Source organism: Panicum virgatum, chromosome 3N, assembly GCF_016808335.1.
Source record: "Panicum virgatum strain AP13 chromosome 3N, P.virgatum_v5, whole genome shotgun sequence".
Lineage (NCBI taxonomy): Eukaryota > Viridiplantae > Streptophyta > Magnoliopsida > Poales > Poaceae > Panicum > Panicum virgatum.
In genome coordinates this window covers 66,894,053-66,920,413 of record NC_053147.1, presented here as the reverse complement: position 1 = coordinate 66,920,413, position 26,361 = coordinate 66,894,053, and the positions used below count along the sequence as shown (strand labels likewise).

Here is a 26,361-nt window from a genome sequence, read left to right as displayed (position 1 = left end):
CTGATCCATGACACCATCTTGTCCAGAATCATCTTGAAATCACCACCGAGCATGGACGCGCGCCAAGCTCTTGCCCTGTTTGTTCTTTCCCTTAGCTTGGCGAACGTGTCCGCCGCCCCGTCGAAGGCCCCGGTGTCGGCACTCTCCCCCGCCACCTCCTTCGTTGCGGCCGTCATGGTTGTCGCGGCCGCAGCACCGCTGCCTCCTCCGCCGTCGTGGCCATCGCAGTCATTGCGGCCACAGCGAGCATGCATCGCAGCAGTGCCTCTGGGATTGTCTGGCGTGGCACATGCCGGTATGGGCGCTGCGCGCATCGGTGCAAGCAAAGGGGATGGAGAGGTGGTGGTGGGGAATTCTGGTGGTGGGAGCCTGGGAGGAGAATAGGGCAGTTGAAGAGGAAGCGAGCCATCCCATAAGAGCCGCGAGCGAGTTCCGCACAAAAAACACGAGCCAGCCAAGCCAGCGTCAAGCAGGAGAGCCGCGTGCGAGCCGCCGGTGGGAGGCATCGTAGGATCTCAGGTGGACGGCCAGATCCGCGTGACTGCATACTACCATCGCAGACCCGACGTCAGATGATCTGGTTCCCCCCTCTGACATCGCTGGCGAGGCCGCTGCACCCCGACCAGCCCCGCTCCGCTCCTGGTCACCACGGCCTCCCAATGCCACCCTTCTTCCCCTCCTTGCTCTCTCCTACTCGCGCTCGCCGCCCTGCTCCTCCTCCATGGCGCGCACGGGCTTGGCGCCCTACTCCTCCTCCGCGGCGCGCGCACGCTTGCATCACGCTGTGCCTCATGCCTCAAGGTGACGCTAAGACGGGCCGCCTTGCTCCTCCTCGACTGGGCCAGCTTCCCGATGCCCTCGAGCCGCGCCATCGAGGCCTACAGTGCGGCCGTGGAGAGGTCCTCCTCGGCGTCTCCCTCCAAGATGGAACCGCCCACCGCGGCCTGGGGGGCCTTCTTCCGCCCATCCGGCGGCACCTGCGGTGGGGCCCCGCCCGTGCCGAGGTACTCCGCAGAGCTTGGTCGCGTGCGCGCACGCGGCGGTGGCCAGCAGGGGTTGTTGTGGCGCAGAGGAGCGAGGGCGACCTCTCCTATCCACTTGGCGTGTGACCGAACCGCTAAATTAAAACATTAAATTAAGTGTAATGGCCGTCATTTGAACACATCAGGCGTATTAGCTTAATGGCTTAATTTGACGGTTCTTTCTCAACCCACGGCCCGATCGAAACATCACCGGTAGTCCCACGCGAAGGTGCGCGCAGATGGTACGAGCACAATATAATACTCAAAAATACATACACAAGATGATTATGAAATATTAAGTTTTACAAACTAAGTTCAAATATACATATGATGGTATAATTTACAAACTTTACAATATATGAAACCGGAGTTCAAGAAGAGAGAAAATCTACAACTACACTAGCTTTTACCAATCTGGCTTTACATGACCGGTCAGACCGGTTCACCCAACCGGTCAGACCGGTCACCACCACACTGATGCCTCCACCGGTCAGGCCGGTCCCACAGACCGGTCAGACCGGTCTACGCAAAACAGAGAGGCTACACACTCAGCCCTCAAGTGTGCAACCCAACAACCCCCTAGCCTAAGGGTCTCTCTCCACCACTTCCCACCCCTCTGCATCCCGGCGGATGAACTTGACACAGCAGGGGCAGAAGTCAACGTCTGGGTGTCCTGAAATAATGGTGGCAACAAACCCTGAGCAACTAATACTCAGCAAAATTTACCCGACTATTGGGTATACTTAGCCCACATATCTAGACATGCAAGACTTTTTGGTCGGTGGTTTGTTTTATGGAAAAGAAACTAAAGTAAATCCTTATTTTTCCATCTTTTAGCTCATGATTTTATATATCTTATACCTCAACTAATATTGACCTATCTAGAGCAAACATGGTGAAATATGTAAGGACATTTCAAGTAATCATAATCGTATATCATTTGTATTCCATCTCATTACTACGATGTGACGCAGTGATCAAGGTGCCCATGTCCGAGAGCGACTGACGGCAAATCGATTCAATTTAACCTTGCAAGATAGACCTAACCAACACGGCACGCATAAGCCCCGTCGGACCACACGCACCAACCATTCCCCTCCCCGCCTCAAACTACAGGACCGCCCCACCATCATATGGTCAGCCGAGCTCAACGTGAGACCACCAAAAGTAAATACATGCATCCCCATTTCTCCGCGAATACTCGACTACCCCAAGAGGTGAGATGGGGTCCTGTACTTTCGAAGCGAAGCAGTACTAGGTTTACCGGTTTCGATTACATCCTACTCCCGGCGTGCGGTTAGTACAATTCAAATATGATCAGCAGGGCCAACAACGGTACGGTCCTCAATCGACACAGACGGGGCTAAGACACCCAGGAACCCTGTCCTGCTGCCATGCCTACACCTCAATAACATTTCCCCGTCCGGTCTCAAATTTCCATCATTTCCACATTGCATTCCATATCTCAATTACTGAAGTACAAAGATAATTATATATCTCGCGAGTAACCGGCAATTACTCGACTTCTATAATATCCTTTATCTCGCGAGTGACAAGAAATCACTCGGCTTCTACCGAGTCCTATTAAGCATGCCATGACTATCGTCCTACATCTGCTAGTATAGGACTCAAGGAATCTAAGGATTATGCATCTAAGTTTTCAACAATTCCTGAAACGTAATGCACAAGTACTAGATAGATATATATATATATAATATTTCATAATTTAAAAATATTGAGTTATGCACCAGGGCTTGCCTTCGGGTTGCTACTCTGCACTGGGGTGAACTGGGCCTTGGGCCGGGTTCTCACGCCTCTCCTCCTGCTGGGCTTGCCCTAGCGGCTCCTATGTCTCCGCAACCACCTCGTAGACAACCTCCTCCGCTGCGGCTGCTACACGTATGCATATGGTATGAGAAATGCATGCATAAATCTAACTCTCTATTTATGCATATAACAAGCTATAAAGGCCTTTATTTAGCATAAACAAAATTGCATAGAAGACGTTTTCAAACCATGCATTTAATGGTTCTACCATGTAGAGCATGAAGATACGAAGCTAACACAATTGGTTTTGCATTTTTCTAATTTTTCTGTAATTTTCTACGTATTTTACAAGCACTGAAGGTCTGTGCTGATCGGATGATCCGGCCCAACGCCGGATGATCCGACCACCACCAGAAAGTTTTGGCTTAGGATTGCCGTTAAGTCCCCATGGTCGGATGATCCGCCCATAGGTTGGATGATCCGACCAAACAGTACTTTTTGCCACTGGACGGTGCCGGATGATCCGACCCTATGCCGGATGATCCGGACCTAGGCATTTTTGGAGTGATTTTTGTGCACAAAAAGAGGGTTGGGTCGGATGATCCGGTACTAGGCCGGATAATCTGAACCTGAGGGGAACGGCGGCGTGCGCGCGGCGAAAATCGCCCACCAATTCCACAACCCTTCTAGGCTCTAGTTCAGAGATGCAAGCGGATGTGTTTGACCAGAGGAAATCGCCTAAAACCATTTAGAACAAGAGATCGAGCCAAACCACTAGATTACCTTGAATGGGCTTTTCCCCTACGAAAAACTTGGAATCCACAGCACCCCCGGGGAAATCAAGTAGGAGAGACGTCCCACCACCGATTGGGAGTCATCCTTGGCCTTGGATTAATTGGAAATGGAGGATTTTTGGATCCTAGGGTTTGGGTGAGGGAGGGGAGCTTGGGGAGAGAGGGAGAGCTGGTGAGCGTGAGAGAGAGAGGGACAGTGCCGGTGGGAGAGAGTGAGAGTGGTTTAAATACTGTGGGTTCCAAAACAACCAACTCAGGTTCGACCGTCAGACCGGTCCGAGCTGAACTGATCCAGAAATTGCTGAAAAATTATTCTCTAGTGATTTATAACGCTAATGACTATAATTAGCCTTAATGAAAAGTAATTAACATATGAGGTGTTACACGGCTCTCATCCAGGCGGGGCTGCAGGGAGCTGCGTTTGCAGCCCGCCTCCACCGAATTTTTTTCCAGAGCTGCGGAGGAAGATTGAAGGGTGGGGCCCACACATGACAGGGGTAAAATGGAAATTTTAATCTGCAGGTAACTGACGTTCCACCAAAAAGGTGACGGCAGTGGCATAGAAGTCCAAAAAAGTTTGATCGATGGCTGATTGCAGCGCCGGCTCTATAATTTTGAGGGCTCTTGGCAAACTTGGTACTATAGGCCCTTAATGTTAAATATTTTTTAATACGATAAAGGTAACTATTAGTACTCATAATTAAAACAAATAGTGATACTCTCTTCGTATAGTTACATTTAGCATTTAAAACTTGTACAAAATATAGTCACGTTTGAGTTGTGAAGCCTATTTGAATGGGTGAATGGATGAAAATTACTCTCAAAAGATAATTTTCTTGCGGCTCTTGTGGTTAATAAATAGTAGCATGCACAATTACTTAGATTATTTCGTGGAGACGTGTAAGACAGGCATATATAACTGTTATAAACAGATGGTATGTGCATGCAGGAATATGTTAAATAAAGGGTACAGTATAAATTTTATGAATTTATTTGATCTGTCCAAAAAATTTAAATGTTATTCTAAGATGGAGGACCAGAGGTAGTTATATTTAACTTGTGACTTCTTTATGAGAAAAATAAGCTTGCAACTTGTTCATAATTCTTGATTAATAATGTGACGAGTTACGATAAGAAAATAAGGGCTATGGCATGCCAAGTAATGGATCCCCGATCACTAACATCAAATTATCTGGCAAGTTGCTTGGGACATGAGCATCATTGCCATTCACTGATTTCCTATATTTACTTGCGGGCATTGCATCCAACACATGACATGTACATCATTAAGACTGTCCCCCCCCCCCCACCCCCCTAGGCGGTCGCCCCTGCTGCCCATGCCCCTGAGCCGGGCCTAGCTGATTGGGAACGAGAAGTTTTATAGTGGTATGGAGGGAATTGGAAACTTTTTTAATGGCTTGTAGGGAATTGTCTCACTTATTGTACACTAGGACGGTACCCGTGCGTTGATACGGGTAACAAATTTTATTACTTGGATCTATAAGACCACCAACTTTGTACTCTTTTAATTCGCTGGTCTATAATTTTCAAATGCACTTCATCAAATCCAAGATTTTGTTCCTTGGTAAGCTCTCTATAATGGTCTCTTGAGTGTTCATCTATTAATCTATTAGAAAATAAAATAAAGCATATATAACATCAGCTTGACAGTGTACAAAACTAAGGAGAATTGGACAGAACATTTGTTTCATGGAGATAATCAGTAACATAGTTGAAAATACAATGTACATTTATACATCATCTTCCCAATCTAAGTTCAATGTTCTGTAGGCTTCCATAACATTTTAGCCTTGTCCCAAGTGAAGTACTACGGAAACTCTCTATACGTATATTTCAGATAGGATAAGAAAGTTGAATTCCAATTGCAAGATTACTGGAACCAAAAGCTATTAAGAGGAATATTTCCAGCTCACGCATATTCTATCCACAGAAGTTGGACATATGCAAACAAAAAACTGTTGCAACCAATACGGGAGAGGATCAACACTGAACAAATGTCTATCAAAATATTGCCTCATGTGTGGCTATGGTGCCAAAATTCATCACCGTAATATACTGCATGGTAGGATTTTTTATGAACCCGTAGCAACAGACTGGCACAAACCTAGTAGAAGAGAGAAACACAAGTTTGAAGTTTATACTTCTCAAGTAAAATGGACGTGAGGAGACGACTACAGAGACTCGGCCTCGTTGTTGCCTTCAGGGTTGCTGTCCTCTATGAGAAAAATCCGCGCCACCTGGGCGTGAGGAGTAGCAGTGTACCAGGCTGAAATGCGTCTCGTCCACTGCGCGCCCTCCATGAAGAAGTGAAAGGTATAACGGATTCCGGTGGTCTCTTGCGAATAAGCGGCGTCCTCTGGCCGGAAGTAGCGAATTACGATGAAGTTAGGCTCATCTGAGATGTTGTAGATCTGCCAGATTGGGTGCTGGAGGAGGCGCACTGTCCGACTTGGAAGCGGCGAGTACTGTGGGCGGTGCGGCACTGGACGGCGCCTGGAGGTGCACCTACACATGGCGGGACCCCGCCCGGACGCGCAGTCGTAACAAACCAGATCCTGACAGCAGCTAAAGAAATGTGACACCTCACGGCGGCTGCACAAGTAACACTGAGGAGGCCCCCACCGGCTCCTCCTCCTCGTCCGCCGAGACTGATCCTGCAGGTTAACCCAGATTGAAAGAGAGAATCAGTCATTTCAGAAACAAAAAATTCTCATCGAAGCGTCACTCTCAGTTCCCAAACCCTCCCCCTCCGGGGCTCCGGCCCTCCCCACTTCCTGTTCCTGTTATCTCCCCACCCAAACTCCCTCACAGCATCGGTTCAGATGGGTGTTACCTGGTTAGGTGTACCAAGAGCTGGTGCCGTCGCAGTTAGACCAAGAAGTTGAGCAAGAGCGACTCTTGGGCCAAGGACATTAACGGCAAAACCCAGAGCGCCGAGAAATCCTCCGACAGCTAGTATCTCCGTCATGGAGACCAAGATTTCTGTGACTGTGAGAACATCAACTGCCTGTAATCCTGGTCCCAGCAGCTCTTCCAAAATAGGGGGCGGGCCTGCTGCTGGGAGAGGAGGTAGTGATGACGTCGATGATCCAGCACTCTGCATAGCCCATGATGCAGCTCCGTTTTGCCACTGTTACATGAAAGAATTTTAAAACAATGATTAGTTTTGAAAACACAACATAAAGGCAGATAAGGAATCTAGCCTTGTCTGATGCTCAATTTCTTAAATAACGGAATTTGCCGATAATTGTAAATCACACCTTTTCCCACAGCTTTCCTGCCATTATTTCAATACGCGTCCACTTCTCCATTGTCAGTCTGTCGTACACCGAGAAGTGTTCAAAGTCCATCTACAGTGATCCAATTTATTCAAAACAACAGTCAGTTTCAAATATACAGATATAGACAGACAAATTGACTGACAGTGCGATATTTACATCTATACTAGTAACAGCATACCATTTCAAGTTCATCGTAACACATTTCCATAATGAGGAGATTGCGCTCATCGGAACACATTTCCAACATTTCCATAATGGGGAGATTGCCCTCATCGTAACACATTTCCATCGCTGCTATATTACTGCAGGAGAATTACAGTCAATGACATGAGTAACTACATGAAAAATCAGACAACTGTAAGAGCAAAATAATAAGAAAACATTTAGATCTGGTACAGCTCGGCTCGTGTGTGCGTGTGTGTGGCTTGGGCGTGGGTGTAACGGCCGGACGCGCGCAAAGTGCTCGACAGAATGTCCCCCTACGGCCTCGCCATGCCGCGAACACGACGTCATGGCGTGGGCGCGGCGACGGCGATGTGGCTCAGCGCCAAGGCAAGGCAAAGGCCCAGCCTCGGGAAACCGAGCGCTCGCGCGCGCACCGCGGGCGCAGGGTGATGTCATGGCGAGGCCGTGGCGGCGACGAAAAGGATGGTGGTGGTGGCGGACCTCGCCGGGGCACGCCAAAAGGCGGCGCCCGATGCTTGCTCAGCTCGGGGTCGCGCGCGCACGTGCGGGCACCTGGTTCCCAGGGCCGCGGCGTGGCCGTGCCGAGCAAGTTCGGCATGGCGGCGCGAGGGTAGGGCGACGGCAGGTTGTGGTCTACGGCGGCGGAGCGGCGTCGGGCTCCTGCAGGCGGACACACAAAGGGCAAGGGTGACCTAGGGCTGGCTAGGGCTAGAACACGACGGCCAGAGGCGACGCCGGCACAGGGAAGCGGAGGAAGAAGGGCGGCAGTGGCGCTCACCGGTGGGCCTGTGGACGCCGAGCTGGGTGCGGTGGCAAGGTGAGGCCGGGGGGTCGAGGCTGTGCAGTGCCGCGCAGCTACGGTCGACGTAGCCGTACGGGGCGCAGGCGTGACGAAGATCCCGGCCGCGGTCGTCCTCCTCGCGGCGTCCTTCCCTCCCCTCTGCTTCTCCCCCTCTCCTTGAAATTGGCGGCGGTGGAAGGGGAAAACCCCCGAATTGATTAGGGTTTCGTTAGGGGCGGAGGCCGGGGCTTAAGGAGGTGCGAAGCTAGGGTTCCAGGGGGGGCCCGGACGCCGAGGGAGCGGCGGTGATGGGACGGACGCGGTGCGGGTCCGAGGCATTTCCGACTGGAGCTCGGGGTCGTGGTGAGGCGGTAGTGGAAGATGACGTCGCCCTGGGCGCGGAGCGAGGCCGTTGGGCGCGCCGGGCAAGCGCCGTGACGCAGGCGCTGACGCAAGCGGCGAGCGGCGGAGTGGTAGGGAGGAAGAAGCGACCGTCTCAGCGAGAGAGAAGAGAGGGCTGCGGCTGTGGGCTGAGGGGTGCGGCGGCTTGGGCCAGTCTGGGCCGAGCGCGCGTGGGGGATTGGGCCGGTCGGCGGGGTTAGCGGGCCAGATAGGGAGTTTGGGTTGGGTTAGGTTAGGGGCTTTGAGCCCAAGTTAGTTGTAGGTTTTTGTATTTAATTTGAATGGCCATTCCAAATTAAACACCACTCATTTCAAACCAAAAATTAATTATACAAATAAAATTAAACAAGGTAGAGTCATACATCCAAATAAAATCCAAATATTCCACACTAACAATATATCCATATGTTAAATTGAATTTTATTTGCTAGGAATTTGGGAAAGGGTAGAATTTATCCTTGAATTACCCTAGCTAACTCACTGCCACACAAAAGTTTTTGAAAATTTCATATTTTTGGAGTATTTAACATTTTGTAAAAATATGGGATGTTACAAAATACTACTTGAATATGAAAAAATACTACTGTGAATTATGAAAAATACTATTGCAGATTCATCTGCTTTGTGATGTGGATGTGCAATAATAAATTTATGCTCCAAAAGACTGAGAATTACTACTATATTATTGCTTGTAGTAAAACCATTCTACATATTGCCCCAATTGACATGGCCATTAGGAAAAATGTTTTTTTTTCATCTTTATGTCGGCCTCGCTTGTGCCCTTGAAATGCCACAAGAAAGCTATTAACAATATTGGTTAATTGTCTAAAAGTGAATAAATCAGAGTGGAAACATGGCCTAGTTAATGTGTGATTTGGAATTGAGAGCACACAGGAACATATCTGAAGGGGAACGAATCGAAGAACTCATTCAAAAATGAAACAATCTAATCAAAGAACCATGAAACAAAAAATATACCTTAAAACGCATCTCATCGCCAACGAAACGTCCCAACTTGGATTTGGCAACGGGATCCCCATGGCTGTCAATGTTGCATGAGGATGTGCCCCCAAAAGAGGGGTTGCATGCACAGTATTAGTAGAGGCAATAATGCAGTGCTTGAGGGGAAAGGGCACAAGTGGTTCGGCCGGCATGCCGCCGCCATCGCCGCCGCAATGCTTCACGAGGATAGGGTACAACCGCTACGTGTAGTAAGAAAAATCTAACGAATTGAATGACATAGATAACCTCCTCTGCAAAGAGTCTATGATAAAAAATAGCAAAGGAGAAATCAAAGGATGCATCGAGGAGAGGAGGGGCTCACCATCGTATCCAATGATCGCTGGCAAACCATAAAAATAGTGGCGAGGGTCCTGGATCTTGGATGCAGTGAGTACGAGGAAAGAGAAAGATAGGATAAAAATGAAGAGGAGGTGCAGGTAATAAATATGTAGCTTATTTTATGATTTCATTCTAGTTAGTGCTCATCTCCCAATAGTGTTACCATGGTTTATGCATTTGTTGTTGAGGGTGACATCACATGATGTTGCAATAGTTTTTCTGATGATAAATTTGGTCCTTTTGATCTTCGCCTTTGGTAGACATCCTCTGTTAATGTTGTTCCTGACGGGAAGGAGGATGACACTTGGGGTGGAGTGAACCATTAGTCCTTGGTCAGGTGACGCCATGGCAAACACCCAAGGCGCATGTTCGTCTGGGAAGGCAAGCATAATGGCCAGCGCTTCTTGTGTTGTCTCTTGGAGGTGAGGCTTTGGTTGAATATGTTAATTAGGAATGTGGTCATGTAACAAGAAATGTACGTGTAGGTCAATATTTTCCATGATGTACTTTGTTACAGCGTGCAATATATGCAGTACAAGTCGAAGAGGCATCATTTTTTGCACTGAATGGAGGAAGAATTACCTCCAAGAGCCCAGCAGGTCATCCTGACTCTCTGGGATATGGTTGATCAATTCATGGAAAAGGCAGATCCCAACCAAGTAGACATGATGGCAGAAAGGGCTTTAAAGAATTAGACCTTGGAAGAAAAGGAGTCTCTCCAAATATAGAAGGAAGATTTGGAATTGGAGAAGCACATAATACCTTTTAAAGTCTCCAATTTCCTAGTTTCTACTCTCACCTTGAAGTAAGGATGCCATCAGCGGCTGTTCTGTATTTTGATTGGGACAGCTAATGAAGGAGGCAAAATCATCTCATTTCTAAGCTCTCCCACTGCATATAGCACCTCCAGGAAGTGCATGCTGGCAGTGGTGGAGCCAGGAAAAAATTTAGGAGGGGCTGGAAAAAAAATGCTACAAAGACATAATACCACTACGACACCTCAGAAAAGACAAATATAATAGTTTGAAGTAGTCTTATATTAAAACATTGATGGACAATAAAAATCACAAAATACATCATGAAAAATAAAGGATGCGGTTTATCCATACCGAAAAGCCAAATTACGAAACTAATAGACGCCGCGCGTGACGGTGATACCCATTATTCACCCGAAGAAGCAATCAACATAAATAAACATAATTGATTAGTAAAACATATATGAACCTTGAAATTGCGACTTAGAATAGAATAGAGCTTACCATTAATTTTTTAGTCAACAACATACGACGATTTTTCATCTCTTCAAACCTCTTTTTGATCTTTTCATCACCAATCTTTCTAAATATCTCCTTCTCATTATAGCAAATCATCAAGTCACTGAGCCATTCATCACCCATTTTACTACGCAAATGTCTTTATAATGGACATGGCTGAAAATATCCTCTCAACTGAAGCTGTTGCCACCGGTAGTATCAAGGTTAGCTCAATGAGATGATAAACCAATCGATAAGATGTGTTCATATTAGTCTTGACCATAATTTCAGCAATTTTTTCAAGTTCAGTACATCCAATAAAATCTGGAGTTCTTCTAGCACGGTTGATGAAGGATTTAAGTTTAGTTGGCAAAACAGCAAGGTCACCAATATCAAAATCCTCAGTATAGATTTCAGCAAGTCTCACAAGTTTATCCACATCGAAATTTGGTAAGGACTTCCTTGGGTTAAAACAAGCCATATATACTAATAACTCTGAACTAGTTTCACTAAACCGATGATTCAGCTCAGTCAAAATGGCATCAATGGCGACAAGAAAAATCTCAACATGATAGTAATGCATGTTTGTTACCTTTTGCTTTCTATGTCTGGATGTCACTCTAACATTTATTTCCTTATCCATATCTGGCACTTCGATCTCATTCTTCTCACAGAAGCAAAGTTTTAAGATGTGAACCCCATCTAGTATCTCCAGGTCTAGCTAGGCTACTTTCTTGGTTTAATCCTCTTCCGGTCATAATCTCACCATTCTCAATCTTTTGTAGCAACACATCATGATGCTTTGCAAGCAGAGCATCCTTTCTCATACAAGATGCACCCACACTGTTGACTATTAAAGGAACATAGTTAACGAAATCTGCAATATCTGCACTAGATGTTGAAACAGTAACAACCACTAGTTGCAATTGCTGGGCAAAACAATGGACATAGAAAGCATAAGGATTCTCATCACGAATCAATTTCTGCACCCCATTAAATTCACCTCTCATATTAGAAGTTCCATCATACCCTTGCCCACGAAGCATAGAGATTGACAAATTATGACTTGAAAGCATAAGGATCAAAGCTTCTTTCAATGCAATAGTTGTGCAGCTCTCAACATGCTGAAAGCATACGGACCAAAGCTTCTTTCAATGCAATAGCAGAGCAGGATAGGGTTTGCTCTGCTATTGTGCGGTTGATGGGTTGGGTCTTGGGCTTGAGTGGCTGGAAGTTTCTTTTAGTGGGCCGCCATACTCTATTACCAATTTACCAGCCCAACTTGTGAGGAGCAGCCTAAACAGGGTCATCTTCCACCTCCAGCCTCCCCTACACCTTGTTCTAGCATCCAAAATCCATGGAGGGGCTCCGGGGGGACTCCATGGCTCCGGTGGCAGTAGGGGGGTTTGCCCCCCCCCCCCCTCCATTACCCACCGCTGCCTTCGCCGTTGTGACATCCCACAGTTTTAAAATACTAAGCAAGAAATATTAAATATGGTTTCATGCATAATCAACCAAGAAAAATGGAATCGAATACATTTATGTGTGTATGCATGTGTATGTGTATGTATGTGCCATTGTATATGCACTTTGGCAATCAATAACTCACAAACTAATAAAGGTATACATATGAAATTGAATTGGCATGTCACTAATGTCATGGTAAACCAAAGTCTAGTTGAAGTTAAAGTGAGAAAATGAAATTTTACACATGAAATGACAAGTCTTTTGAATCATGGTTTTTAAAGATTTAAACTATCTTTCAAATTTCAAACCCATCTACTTTGAAAATAATTTCTTAATTATAGCTCAAACAAAATTTTTTGTCCAAAACCAATGTTGTATTTTTCGAAAGATGAACAACTTTCATGTTCATGATTTTTCAAGTTGCCCCGCAAAAACTTGAGAAAATTTTGAATTTTGAAAAGGGCTATATTTCGAATTTGCAAGAGTTTAAAATTAACTTTTAAAGTAGGCTTCAAATGAAAAAGTGACTAAAACAAAAGTTGTAGATCTCAAAATTTTAAGCAAGTTTGGTATTCAAAAGTTTTTCATTTGCGGCCATGATAGTGGAGAAAAATTGAGTTTACAAAATGAAGTTTTGGAACTTCGTTTTAATTACAAAACTGCCCTCAACTCTATCACTCTCTCTTCCTCACGGCATTCGCACGCCGGCGAACGTCGGGAACGGCGCCCGTCTCTGGCCGCCGGCCACGCGCTGAGCTCCCTGGCCAAACCCAGCTCCCCATCCCCGGTTCCTCCCCGACGCTTCTCGACCTCGCCACGCGGCGCCGTTTCCCTGCGCGCACGCCGAGAACGGCCGCTCGAAGCGCAACGGCGACAACGCGTCGTGCCGTGCGCCCCTTCTCCATCTCACCTGCGCCCTCGCTCCTCTCCTTCCCCTTTGGCTCGCGCAGCACGCGTTCCCGACCTCCCTCTCCACTCCCTTCACATCTCCGAGCTGAATTGAGCTCGCCCCTGCACCCCGAGCGCCGCCGCACGCCATGGCCGCCGCCGCCGCCCCTACCTCGCCGTGGAACCACCATCTCCACCCCTCCTCAGCCCAAATCGAGGCCACAGACCCTTTCCTCACCTCCCACCGAAGCCTCCAAACCCCGCCTCCCAGAGCCATCCCCGCGAGCGAGCCCCAGGAGCGTCACCGCCCACCATTGCCGCCGCCGAAGATCGACCTCGCCGTGGAGGTCCCCTCTCCGGCCTCCCTCCGCCCAACTCGACCCCCCAGCGAGCTTCCCATACTCCCACTTGTGCTCACCGGCTTGACCACCGCCGCCCAGCACCGCCGGAGCACCGCCGCCACCGCCGCGCAGCGCCGCCGCCGGCCATCGGCGCTCGTGGATAGCCCGCCTCCGTCCACCCCAGCCCCAACCGCAAGCACCCAGAGGTCCACCTCGGTCTCCTCAACCTTTTCCCCCACAATCCCCTCGCCACCGGCGAGCCTCCTCCCCAGAAACATGGCCGCCGCCGCTCCTCTGTTCAGTGAAGTCCGGCCAAGGGCTTGGATGCAAGGAAGTAAAAGATTCTAGGGGCTAGTTTGCAAATTATACATGAACTCATGCTGTGAACTTTGAAAATAGATAACAATTCATAGAAAAATCATAAAAATGCAAATCCAGTTGTTCTGAGTTCCTTGTGACTAGATCTATAACTTTCCTTAAATTCACTTTTTCTTTTGCTCACTAGTTTTTGTTCTATTCAAACTACAAGTTAAATGGACCTTTAATTGTACCTCAAGTTCCATGCATGATCTAAGGGCCATTTTTGGTCAGTGGGTTTCATGATAGAAGGTTAGACTTATGTACAAGTTTCATGGTCAGTGGACACCTCTAGCTATAGGTTTTATTAGATATTGTTTTATGCTGTGAGTACATAAATTTAATTTTTCCTAGTTGTTCCACTATGATTCAAGAGTTGCTACTTCTACGGTGCTTCTTACTTGATCCCTGCATGCTTTATAAAAATTTTGAGATGTTTTATCTCAGTAGAACCTACTCAAGTAATTTATGCCATTAGTAAATGTGCTAAGTCAAAAAAAATAGTTTCTGCACATATAAAAATCTAATAAATTTTACATGGGTTAACTTTGAGCATCTGACCATGCTGGTAAAATATGAGACTCTGGAACTTGCTATAAATGTCTGTAGAATTTAAATTATATTAATGCAGCTATAACATGTTCTATTTCTCATACCTCGTGTACTATTTCTTTAAATATGAAAATAATTGCAATTCTTACAGTAGATCGTTCATTAAGTTTTCTACCTTGTGTAAGCATTTCATTATCAGAGGATGTATGTAATTATGTTTATGTTGTATCCTTGGTTGAACAATAATTGCTAGAATACTAGTGTTGCATGACTTAGCAAGATTTTGAAAACCACCCATTCCTCTTGCGAACTAAATTGTATTAAATTACTACTCTATAAATGACTACCTAGGAAATGTTAATTAGGAAGTTTCACGTCCAAACTCACTTTGTGTTGGACTACAACTTTATCGTGAAGGAAAAATAATAACATCTACATTGTTGAGCAACTCGAAACTGTGCATTCATACATATGCATTGCTGCATTTCATTTAGGTACGATAGATGAGCCACGTGAAGGATGTGACATTGGAGCCGAGCCAGAAGACGGTGAATGGTGGACACAACTAGAAGATGGATGGATGGATCCCGATGTGCATGACCGAAGGAAGATGCTCGCCGAGCAGTTATTCTCTAACTAACACTGACCTAGTGTTATTCCCAGGCAAGCCCCGGAGCATGTCCTATCTATTTTAAATTTATGCAACTTATTGTTATTCTTATCTACTTGCGCATTTAAGTTTATAGGAGTTGCTTGGAACCTTAGCTGCATAATTCCTAGGTACCTATGCTTGAACACTAGTATGTGTAGGTCGCTAGATGGCTAGGCTAATGGTTCGGTAGAAGTCGAGTGATTTTCTGTCACTCGCGAGAATTATAGGAGTTGAATGTCTACTACATACTGCAACTATAAGGCTCACGGGCGGGGCTGTGGTACTGGTGATGCCCCGTCTATTTAGTGAAAATGGATAAGTCCGCAGTGTGTGGTAGTGGTGGTTAAGCTTTTGAACTTACTAACCACATGCCGAGAAATATGGTAATCGGTAAGATTAAGTACCTGATCGGCCCGGCGAGTGGACTTTACTTTCACCCTCTTTGAACGTTGTTCTCATGCGGCCACATGCGGGTGCAAGAAGGCTCACGACCCGACGTACTGTGGCGTGGATTCTTGTAGTCGAGGTGGGTGACCCTGATCCACAACCCGGAAAGAAAGGGGAAAAGTCGTGTGGGTGACTTGGTTCCCATACGTGTGTGTTAGGTCTGCCTGGCCAGATTAACAAATTCGATTCGAATCGTCCGCTTCTCACGGTTTGGGACTGCTTAACCCTTCTGCTACATAGAGTAAGAAGTGAAAGATGATGATGATGAATATGGTTGATTGGATGATAAAAGATAATTGTTATCACCATGTATGCTATTGGATAGATGCTCACCTAGAATGGTTAATCAAACTAGAACCTGCAAGCTAAGACCTGCAATTAAGGATCTACTCTTACTGTTTTTCGGCAAACCAAACCCCTCAAGCCAAAAGCCTTGCATGTCTAGATAAAGGGCTAAGTATACCCTTAGTCGGGTAAGCCTTACTGAGTATTAGTATACTCAGCCTTGCTTGTGGCTTTGTTTTTCAGGTGGTACATCTGAGGATGTGGTTGACGTCATGTACGGGCTTCATCATGACGTCTTGTTTCGTCGGTAGAATATCGTTCATTTCTCCGCCGCACTTAAACTCTGTTGTCTTTTTATAAATTCAAACTTGGTTTGTAATAATAATTCAGTTTCATACTTTATATAGTAAAATTTGCGGAATGTTGTATTCTCTGAACTGCTTTGTCGATCCTGTTTCAAGTGGTTTAATCGGGATTTTACCCGACAGCACTGCTGGATTACTCTGTTTTAAGTGCGTGTTAACTCTGGTTGCCGTTTTGGTGATGATTAGCGCACTTAAGCCGGATTAATTTGGGCGGGCTGCCACAGCCACTGCCTGCTAGTGGTTTCACTGGACCTTCTATATGTGAGGTTAGCTTCATACAAGTAAATCTTTGGTTATGGCCTACTACATGTAAGAACATGGAGACCTGTTCCTCAATGTTGCAATGGATGGTGTCCTTAATTAAGCCCCCACTGCAGAATAGGTCACAAAGCTGAAAGAAAGGGTCCTCCTTGTTCTAAGTAGTTCGACACAATGTGTGTCAGTGGAGTTGTAAATGAAGCTAAGGTTCTTCTGTTGTTGCTCGTCTCTAGCAGAGAGAGGACCATATGTAATGGCAGGGCCAGAGTTGTAGAGACGCCTAAACCTAACCATGGCCCAAACACATAAGACCACCACAAGGGCATAACCCCTACGGATCATCTGGTGACGCCTATCAGCAGGATCCATCTCTAGAACATGAAGTGTAGGAACCACATTAGTGGTGCTAACAGTACTGAATAAGTAATCTGTACAAAAAAGTGTAGCACAGCTGCGACATCAGTTCATGCGCTTCCTTGTGCATTTCCACATCACAGGCCATTACAAAAAGCTTAGACAAAGTGACGGTAAGTATAGAATTGATATAACCAAGCAAACAACAATATGCAACAGAACATTAATACACATAAATCCAAAGCCTTGAACGACTGTAAATACTTGCAAACAAGCAAATCTATCATTACACACCACATCTAAGCAGTACGAGGGAAGAAAAATTGCAGATCAAAAAGCAAACATGGAGTCACTGACAAATAGCAAGGAGAGGGGGATGGCCTAGGGGTGGGCACAATTTCCCGAACCCGAACTCCGAACCCGAATTACTCGAACCCGAACCCGAATTACCCGATCACTATTTTCGTGTAGGAACTTGAGAAACCCGAATTTAATTCGGGTTTTGACTCCCGGTACCCAAATTACCCGAACTCCTTTAAAACCTAATAGATTATGGTCTAATCCACTCACTTGACCCCAACAACGCGATAAGAAATTTAATTGTTATATTTATTGATTGCTTGTTTGTTTGATTTGTGCAATAATAGAGATATGTTGATCTTACTTTTGTATTTCATCCCACTTTTTTACTTGTTGCCTAATGGGAGAGACGATGATTTGGCAATTGATCGGGTATTTCGGGAAAACCCGAACCCGACCCGAAATTTCGGGTATTGCTTTTTTCGGGTTAATTTCGGGTAGCATTTTTAGATACCCGAATTTTCCATTACCCGAACGCCCAGGGCTAGGGATGGGGATGTGTCCAAAGCCGGACTACACTCCAGTATTACCAGCACGGCCAGCGTGCCAGTGAGGGGAGGCGCAGAGCTCAAGCACACCACAGAAAGAAGAGCGAGGCGCTGGTGGCCAGGGAGTGAACAGTAGAGAGAGCTGGAGGTAACTCTAGGGTCAGTGCCTGCTTATATACGGCTAGCTAAGGATTGGGCTGCTTGCATCCGTGGAGCCACCCAGCGCTTGTATGGCCTAGCGGAAGGAGCCTAGCTCCGCTAGTATGCGGCCTCCCCGTGTTCCCGCCTGGCCAGGCTAAGGGGCTGTCGCTGCATTACTCGGGCCAGGCCACAGCTCCTATATAGGTAAGCAAACAGGCCAAAAATGGCTAACGGGGCCTGGCTAGGAGAAGTCCTTTTTACCTCCCTCAACTCTAGGCTGAATCTGTTTTTCCTCCTTAGACAACGAAACCATCCGTCCAACCTCCTCAGACTCATGAAACTATTCATATAACCTCCTTGAGCGGTTTGAGGCTGAGGTGGCAGTGGTTTTTCTTCTTTTCTTTTATGTTTATTTTGACTAAATTATTTAAAATCATAATAAATCACAAAAAAATTATAAAATACAAAATCCAATTTTGTTGGACTCCACATGAGTATATCTACTCAGTGAATATATTATATGATATACTTTAGTATACATTCTTTGTTGTAGTTTTAGATATATGCTTTTATGTAATTAATTTATAGCTACAGTTTCTGTTGTCCAATTATGGTGACATATTTATGGTGGGATAATCATTATATAATTGAGGCATAATAAAAATTTCTTAATTTCTGAATCATGTTTGACTGAGCTATAAATTTATCTATATAAACCTAAATAAATCTATAGATAAATCTAGACGAATCTATAGATAAACCTAGATAAATCAATAACTCAGCCATACATGATCCAATAATCATTCATTTTTAATACATCTCAATCATATAATTATTATTCAACCATAAAAATTCCACCATAATTGGACGATGGAGACTGTAGCTATAAATTAATTACAGAAAAGTATATATCTAAAGCTACATCAAAATATTTGTACAAAAGTATACCATATAATATGTTCACTGCATAGATCTACTTATGTGAAGTTCAACAAAATTTGATATTCCATTTTATGATTGTTTTGTGATTTATTGTGATTTTTCAAAGATCTAGTCAAAATAAAAATAAAAGAAAAGGAGAAAAACCGTTGCCATCTCAGCCTCAAACCGCTGAGGGAGGTTATGTGAACGGTTTCATGAGTCTGAGGAGGCTGGACGGACGGTTTCAGGGAGTAAAAGCAGATTCGGCCCAAAGTTGAGGGGAGAAAAAAAGAACTTTTTTCTTTCTTTGCTATGCTTTGTTGGGCCTTCACCGATTCATATGTTAAGAGAGTGGCCCAGTTTCCCAAGAAAAAGGAGTTAAGCGTGGACCGTTGATATTGAAGAGACATAGGTGCCTATTATCTTTACTTATCCCCTCAAAATAAAAAAATAGTATATTCATTGATCACAACCAATTGTCTCTTCAATTTTCCAAGCAGAACTGTTCATTCTCAACTCAAGATCTTATACTATAGTCTACAGAGATAACACGTTAGGGATAGTGAAGTGGTGTTGGATGCTGCTTTGAGTAGAAAACACAAAAATCCTAGAGGAAATAAAAACTTAGTAGAAACTATTAAACAAGATAGAATGCTTCTACAGTTTTCACTTAGGCCATCGCATATTACTTCATTGCAGTTTTCACTTAGTCTGGAAAAGTGAGAGGAGAGTTGATAATCAGTTATCCAAGTGGGTACTGCAAGAGATCAGATCCTGGCCAGAAACTAATATGAACACAGATCGCAAGCAAGATGAGGTCAGTGCAGGCATGAAGGAGCAAGAATTAGTCAACTAAAAGAATCTTGCTTTTAAAAAATAGTCAAAATCGTCTCTAAACTATTGACCTCAGCTCAATTTCGTCCCTCAACTATTAAAAAATTCAATTTAGTCCCTGAACTATACAAATAGGTTCGTTTTCATCCTTATGCTGAGTTGGCACACCATGGTAGACTGCCTCATCAGCGACGAGTCAACTTTAGGTTGCATCTCGTAGTGAAATATGAACACATCTCAGCATAAGGATGAAAACAGACTCATTTTTATAGGTCAGGGACTAAATTAACTCTTTTGATAGTTGAGGGACGAAATTGAGCCAAGCTTGATTGTGAAATCAAATAGTTGAAACCCTGTGAACAACAGCAACCAGCATATGCAAATGCAGTTTAGCATGCCCCCATGGCGGTGCCAGTCAAACCAGGTGGATACACATATGTATCCTCACCGTCTGCTCCAGTGTCCCTGTCCCCTCATTTCCCAGGCAGGAGCTTGCTTTGGCATGCATGCATGCATGCATGACATCTTTTTTTTATCACATCATGACATCCTAACCACCGGAAAGATCAAGGTCAAGCAGAAACATAACAGGGATATGAGCTAGCAATTAATCGTATGGACTATGCATAACATGGTCACCATTTTCAACCATTAACTACAAAATTAGATAACAAAGACCATCCAACTGTTGAAACCGGGGAAATTTGGCACTTTAGGTGGTTTTGAAAGTGGGTTTCAATTTTGTGAGAATTAAAATATTCAAATTTAAACTAAAAAAATTCATAGTAATTCATTTTAAATGAAAAGGTACAAAATGGGTATAATTTTTTTCTTCTAAAAATGTAACCTATCTATTACTTCAATACTTTTGAGTTATTCCGATCCATTTTTTATTTTTATAATATTTATTTGCTTATAATTATGTCTATTGTTTTTTAAATAACTGAGATTTAAATAGAGCAATAATAAATAGGTTCTATTTTTAGAAATTTGGTACTAGTTTCATATTTTTTTGATTCAAAATAAATTAGTTTTGATTTTTTAAGCTAATTAAATTTTTTATTTTTTTAGAAAATATAAAACCACCTTGGAAACCACTATAAAGGTCAAATTTGCCCGGTTTCAACAGTTGGATGGTTTATGTTATCCGATTTTGTAGTTGAAGATTAAAAATCAGACTTCTGCCATAGTTCGAGAGTGTAATTTGGACTTCTTCCTTGTATTACCCTATACTCAAAGGTACTTATTGGTTGATACTTGCAAAATGTTAATTAAATTTATAGATGGAATTCTGTGTTGGCGAAACAAACTTTGCAAAGTTACTTTCTTTACGAAAACTTTGCAAGTTATTGACTGTAACCAATTCAAATAAATTTTAACAGGGGGATTACAATAAAAAAATCTCATGTAATTATGATCGGAGGGAGGAGAAGATCAGCACGAGGGGGTCCAGTTGCCAGTAATTACTGGCTTACTGCTGCTCCCATCCTGTGCTTCTTCCAACACTGGCACGGCAGGATCAGAAGCAGCCATCAGGGCCAGTGGCGACGGTCGTCAGTGCCAGTGATCAGCAGGCGCTCGCTTTCAATTCCCGCTTCGATCGATCGCCCTGCAGGCTGCAGTAGTAGTCGGATCATCAGACGGCGGCGGAAAGATGGTGCTTGCATTCCAGGCACCAACCCACGAACGGCCCAACCTGCTGCACGGCAGGGTAAACTGTTCCATAAACTGAATTCAGAGAGCAGCTTAAATGGCTTAATTAATCCCGTGCTGATTTTAAAGCTCTCATAAAAGTCACTCGCGTACATGGAAATTAAAGCTCGCTATAGCTAATTAAGCAAAGCTCCAGTCCTCCCAACACCCATACTCCCTCCATTTCATGAAATTGGCGCGGTAAAGGATACGGTGATATTGGTACTGCGAATTTCATTCCACAGTATCATTTACTGCGAATTTAAGTGAAACATAATAATTTTGGATTAGCATAGTACCACCTCCTAGTGAAAGTCCAACCATTGCGCAGTGGCATGCAATGTGCATGTCCAACTGTTTTGGTGTTGGAGTACAGTGTAGAAAGGTAGAATGGGAAAAACACCACACCCAATCAGGGGGGTGAGCTTTCATATACAATGTGGTTTGTGTTACAAGAAACTATCCTGGTACAAATCAATCAGCTATACATAGCAACTACAATAAGCTTATTAGGAAATGTATAGAACCTGACATACAATAAGCTATATATGTCAGGTTTTATACATTTCCTAATATACAGGTACCATTTTCCTAGTGTTGTGCCAACATCCCAACTTGAAAAATAAATCCTTCGTTATGTAAGCAACATAAGCGCGAAGAAAGTATTTCTGAGTCCTAGGTCGAGATCTCCCATCGAACCGTAATATATATTGAAACCGGGTGCTCTCACTTTCTTATTGTAGTCATTCACCGGATCCACACGCCCCCACAACAATATTTATGCGAAGAAAGTCTTTACGGGAAATATCAATGAATGAATTTGTAATAAGGCATGAATTGATGTTATCAGCTATATATCTCCACCTGTGGTCCTTATTTTGTTAGTTGGGGGATGCGTGACATGGCACCTCATATGCTCGATAAATGGCGCAAAATTATCAATTTTATGACAGTAAATGCTTAGTAGGTAAACTCACTGTTTGTTTAGTACATTCAACGACTGAGGAAAGTTCGAGAGATATAATCCCCGCAAAAAAAAAAATTGAAAGAGATAGACAATGCAATTTCATCAGCTGTGATTTTCCAAGTGATGGATATGGGGTGATCGTACCTTTTACCCCCCAAAACTCTTTTTGAAAAAGGAATTTGTTTGTTGTGCAATGTTGTCAAGTTTTCATGAAATTTATGACTTTTGGATTGTAATCTACTATTATGTTCGTCCTTCTTTCTGAATGTCCATATTAGTATATTGAGTGGCGAACAATATGCTTGCTCAACTGTTTTGTTGTTCAAGGACAAGTACCAAAAGCTAAAATAATGGTGCCAATATCCCAACTTGGAGTACAAAAAATGCAAATTGACATCCCTTGATCATTGTAGGTAGTAGAAGGCAAGCATACCAATTACTAAGTTGGTAATTATTCCCCCATAAGTGTGACGGCGTATCCTTTTCTATAATAGTAACATAGCTAGACAAACTAGCATTAGTACCGGTCAGGCTCTTGGTCCGATACTGAAATGGCTCCGTGAACTTTCAAATTTGGACCCAATACTATCGTGGCAACTTTAGTACCGGATTAAAAGGAAACCGAGACTAACGTGTGCAACGAATTCTCATTTTTCTACCTCTCTAACCACTAAGTATTTGTACATAATTTCTTTCATTTTAATTAAGCGGCAGAGCTCCTGCTTTTATAAAAAAAACTAACCACGGGTAATTCTCACTATTGTTTACAGCAACGGTTCAAATTTTTGCCAGATTTGCTATTGTCGGTGCTGCGAAAACGGAGTACTGCACCGTGACAGTACGAAGGCATGCTGAGCAGCTGAGTAGCTGGCCACTGTGCTGCCCAGCAACGAGACCCTCGCGCCGTCACCGACCCATTAAGACGCTGACGCATAGGGCCCACGTACAGGTGCTGCTCGGTCCACCGATCCCGACAGCCCCGATCCCGTCGGTCACGCTTGCCCCCACGCCGCCCGCACGTGCGCTCCAACCCCTACGCTAGCTGACACATGGAGCCCGCTTCATACTACCCACATGTCAGTCAGAGAACCAGGCCTCCGCCCCACGTGCCAGGCTATCAGCTGACCCCGAGCACGACACGCCGCTGCGCGGCCCGTCGGCGCGCGGTCTCACCTGCCCGACGCTCCACGTGTCACTACGCTACCCTCCTCAGGACACGCCTTTCGCAAAACCCGCCTCCACCTTCTCCTCTCGCAGCTGAGGCGCCTTCCAATTCCAACACTGGTGTGGCTGCCCTGCGCCCACCGCCCACCGCCCACCGCCCAGCTATAAGGCCGCACGGCGGGGCCGTGAGCGCGCTGGGCAGTCGAGACATCACCACCCCTACCGACAGCTCGCCACTCTCCTACTCACCCCCACCCGTCTAGTCCATCACGAGCGAGCCCAGCGGCTGCAGATATGGCGTCGCCTCCGGCCGACGTGGACCTGGGCAAGCTCAGCTACGAGATCTTCTCCCTGCTCGAAAGCAAGTTCCTGTTCGGCGGCGCGGCCGGCGTCGGCTCCGTGCCGGGCACGCCGGCGCGGGCGGCCGCCGGGGAGGACAGGGGCCGGGTGCGGGTGCTCGCGATCGACGGGTGCGGGCCGGGCCCCGGCGACGCGCTGCTGGCGGCGGTCGCGCTCGCGAGGCTGGAGGCCGCGCTGCGGGAGCGCGCCGGGGACCCCGACGCGCGCGTCGCCGACTTCTTCGACGCCGCGGCGGGGGCCGGCGCCGGGGGCGTGCTGGCGGCGATGCTGTTCCTCAGGGGGGAGGACGGGCGCGCGCGGTACACGGCGGCGGACGCGCTGGCGTTCGTGGCGGCGAGCCTCGGGAGGCGGCAGGGGGGCTGGTGGGGCGGCGACGGCGCGCGGCGGAGCCGGTGGGCGGCCCTGCTGTTCCGCCGCGGGGAGCGGTCCCCGCTGCGCCGGGTGTTCGGGGACGCCACGCTCAGGGACACCGTCGCGCCGCTGCTCGTGCCCTGCTACGACCTCGCCACGGCGGCGCCGTTCCTCTTCTCCCGCGCCGACGCCGTCGAGAGCGACAGCTTCGACTTCCGCCTCCGCGACGTCTGCGCGGCCACCTGCGGCGGCGGGGCCGCCGCAGCCGCCGTCCGGTCGGTGGACGGGCGCACGGCCATCGCCGCGGCGTCGGGGGGTGTCGCGGCCATGGGCAACCCCGCCGCGGCCGCCATCACGCACGTGCTCCACAACAAGCAGGAGTTCCCGCTCGCCGTCGGCGTCGACGACCTCCTCGTCGTGTCCATCGGCTCCGGGTCCTCCGCCGCCGCCGCCGTAGCCGCAAGCGCCACCCCTTCCGCCGGCTGGCGGACGCCCATCCCGCCGCGCTCGCCGTCGCCCGCCGAGATGGTCCGCCTCACCGCCGAGGGCGTCGCCGACATGGTAAGATCACAACCAAACAAGCGCCTCCCTGATTTGTTACTCCACTTGTTAGAAATCCCATCCCTCCATCCTGCATCAGACGGTGTCCCTGAGCGTGGTAAAAAAGGACTTCAATTTACCGCGCCCTCTCTGCAGGTCGACCAAGCAGTGGCCATGGCGTTCGGGCACACGTGCGGGCGCAACTACGTTCGTATCCAGGTGGGTCAGCGCGAGAGTTACCAAATTACTTCTCCATTGTTTGTTTTCTTTTTTTACCTTTTTACCGACATTCATCCATCCTAGCCTGGAGAATTCATCTTCGCAAAACGTAACGAACATTTTGTCGTCGACCGTGTCAATTTCACTCCAGGCGGCGTCGCCGGCGTGCTCCGGGAAGAAGGCGCTGAGCTCGCTGGACGCGAGGAAGGCGGTGGCGGCCGCCGACGGCATGCTGACGCAGCGGAACGTGGAGGCGGAGCTGTTCCGCGGGCGGCGCCTGTCGGAGAAGTCGAACCGGGAGAAGCTGGACGCGTTCGCGGCGGAGCTGGTGAAGGAGCAGGAGCGGCGGGCGCGCAGCCCGGGCCTGCCCAACGTGGTGATCAAGCAGGCGGCGGCGACACCGCGGCCGTCGTCGGCCACCACCGCCTCCTCGGCCACCGCCACCGCCCGCACCGCCTCCACCATGCCGTCCCCGGCGTCGCAGGGCTCGTACGGCCACTAGCCGCCGCCGCGCGCCGCCGTCCGTTCTAAGTTTTGTACATGCCGTGGACAGAGGAAAGGGGGCTCTTCTTCCTTCGTTTTTTTTCCTTCCTTTCTTTTCCCGATCTTTCATTTCTTCCACGCCCTCGGGTCGCCGACACGTGGGCCAGGCCGGCAACGAGCTTGAACTAAGTTATGCGATATGGGCAAGTAAAAGTAACTTATATGCCAATCGACGAAGGATCAGAGCAGAATCTCATCGAGTTTTTCCAAAGTTCAGACGACGGTGATAAAAGTCTAACTTACCAATGATCAATGGTGTTCACTGAAACTAGCACAAAAAAGAAAAGTAGATTTGAATGCTTTACAAAGTTACGTTTTTTCCACCTTAATCTCCCTCCAAGTAGATTGAAACCGACGTCGCTCATCATCATCATCATCATCTTAGGTTTAATGGTGCATTAGATGGGGGTGTTAATGGAGTACTTGCAGAGACCGATTGGTATGTGCAAGCTTTCATTTACTGGACCTGGCCGTAGGTACTACTGTCTCTCTCTTCTCCTTCCTCCCAACAGCACCCTCGCGTACTGGACCGATGGATTCATGGAGGCTCTTTATTTTGCCTGTGGCTTGCTTTCAAGTGAGGGGGAAAAGAAGGAGAGAAGTAGGAGACTTGAAGGCTGCATAAAGCTGCTGCGAGTAGCTTCGGGTACGAGCATGGTGGAGGTAGCTTCCTTGTGTAGTTGTGTGTGTGCAGTGCAGGGGACGAGGACGAGGATGCAAGCCTGCAAGTGCAAGGTAGCTGCTCATGGTGGTGAAATATCTGCTTCATTTGGTCATGGATGGTTAGCTTAATTAGGACCTGTTTGGTGGGCAATAGAGCTCTCTCTAGCTCCAAGATCTGTACAGAATCTGGAGTTTGTATGTACGTGGTTTAAGCCTCTGCAAGAACAAAACGGGTGGGTCAACTAAATGCCATCTGATGACTCTTGGTTAAAAAGTTTCTGGAGTTAGCATGACCAGCTTCAAA

The 26,361-nt window shown here is 46.6% G+C and overlaps 2 protein-coding genes across 2 annotated transcripts; one reads left to right on the top strand and one right to left on the bottom strand.

Moving 5' to 3' along the window:
• Nucleotides 1–5,546: 5,546 nt before the first annotated feature.
• LOC120666908 lies at nucleotides 5,547–8,284 on the bottom strand. Its single transcript, XM_039946896.1, has 5 exons — nucleotides 7,850–8,284; nucleotides 7,064–7,187; nucleotides 6,865–6,954; nucleotides 6,438–6,734; nucleotides 5,547–6,258 (listed from the first exon to the last, which is right to left on the bottom strand). The coding sequence occupies exons 2-5, from the start codon at nucleotides 7,172–7,174 to the stop codon at nucleotides 5,776–5,778; spliced, it is 981 nt and encodes a 326-aa protein (XP_039802830.1). The 5' UTR covers nucleotides 7,175–7,187; nucleotides 7,850–8,284; the 3' UTR covers nucleotides 5,547–5,775.
• A 15,194-nt stretch (nucleotides 8,285–23,478) lies between these two features.
• On the top strand, nucleotides 23,479–25,662 carry LOC120666907 (patatin-like protein 3). Its single transcript, XM_039946895.1, has 3 exons — nucleotides 23,479–24,653; nucleotides 24,789–24,851; nucleotides 25,003–25,662. The coding sequence occupies exons 1-3, from the start codon at nucleotides 23,676–23,678 to the stop codon at nucleotides 25,351–25,353; spliced, it is 1,392 nt and encodes a 463-aa protein (XP_039802829.1). The 5' UTR covers nucleotides 23,479–23,675; the 3' UTR covers nucleotides 25,354–25,662.
• The last annotated feature ends 699 nt before the right edge of the window (nucleotides 25,663–26,361 follow it).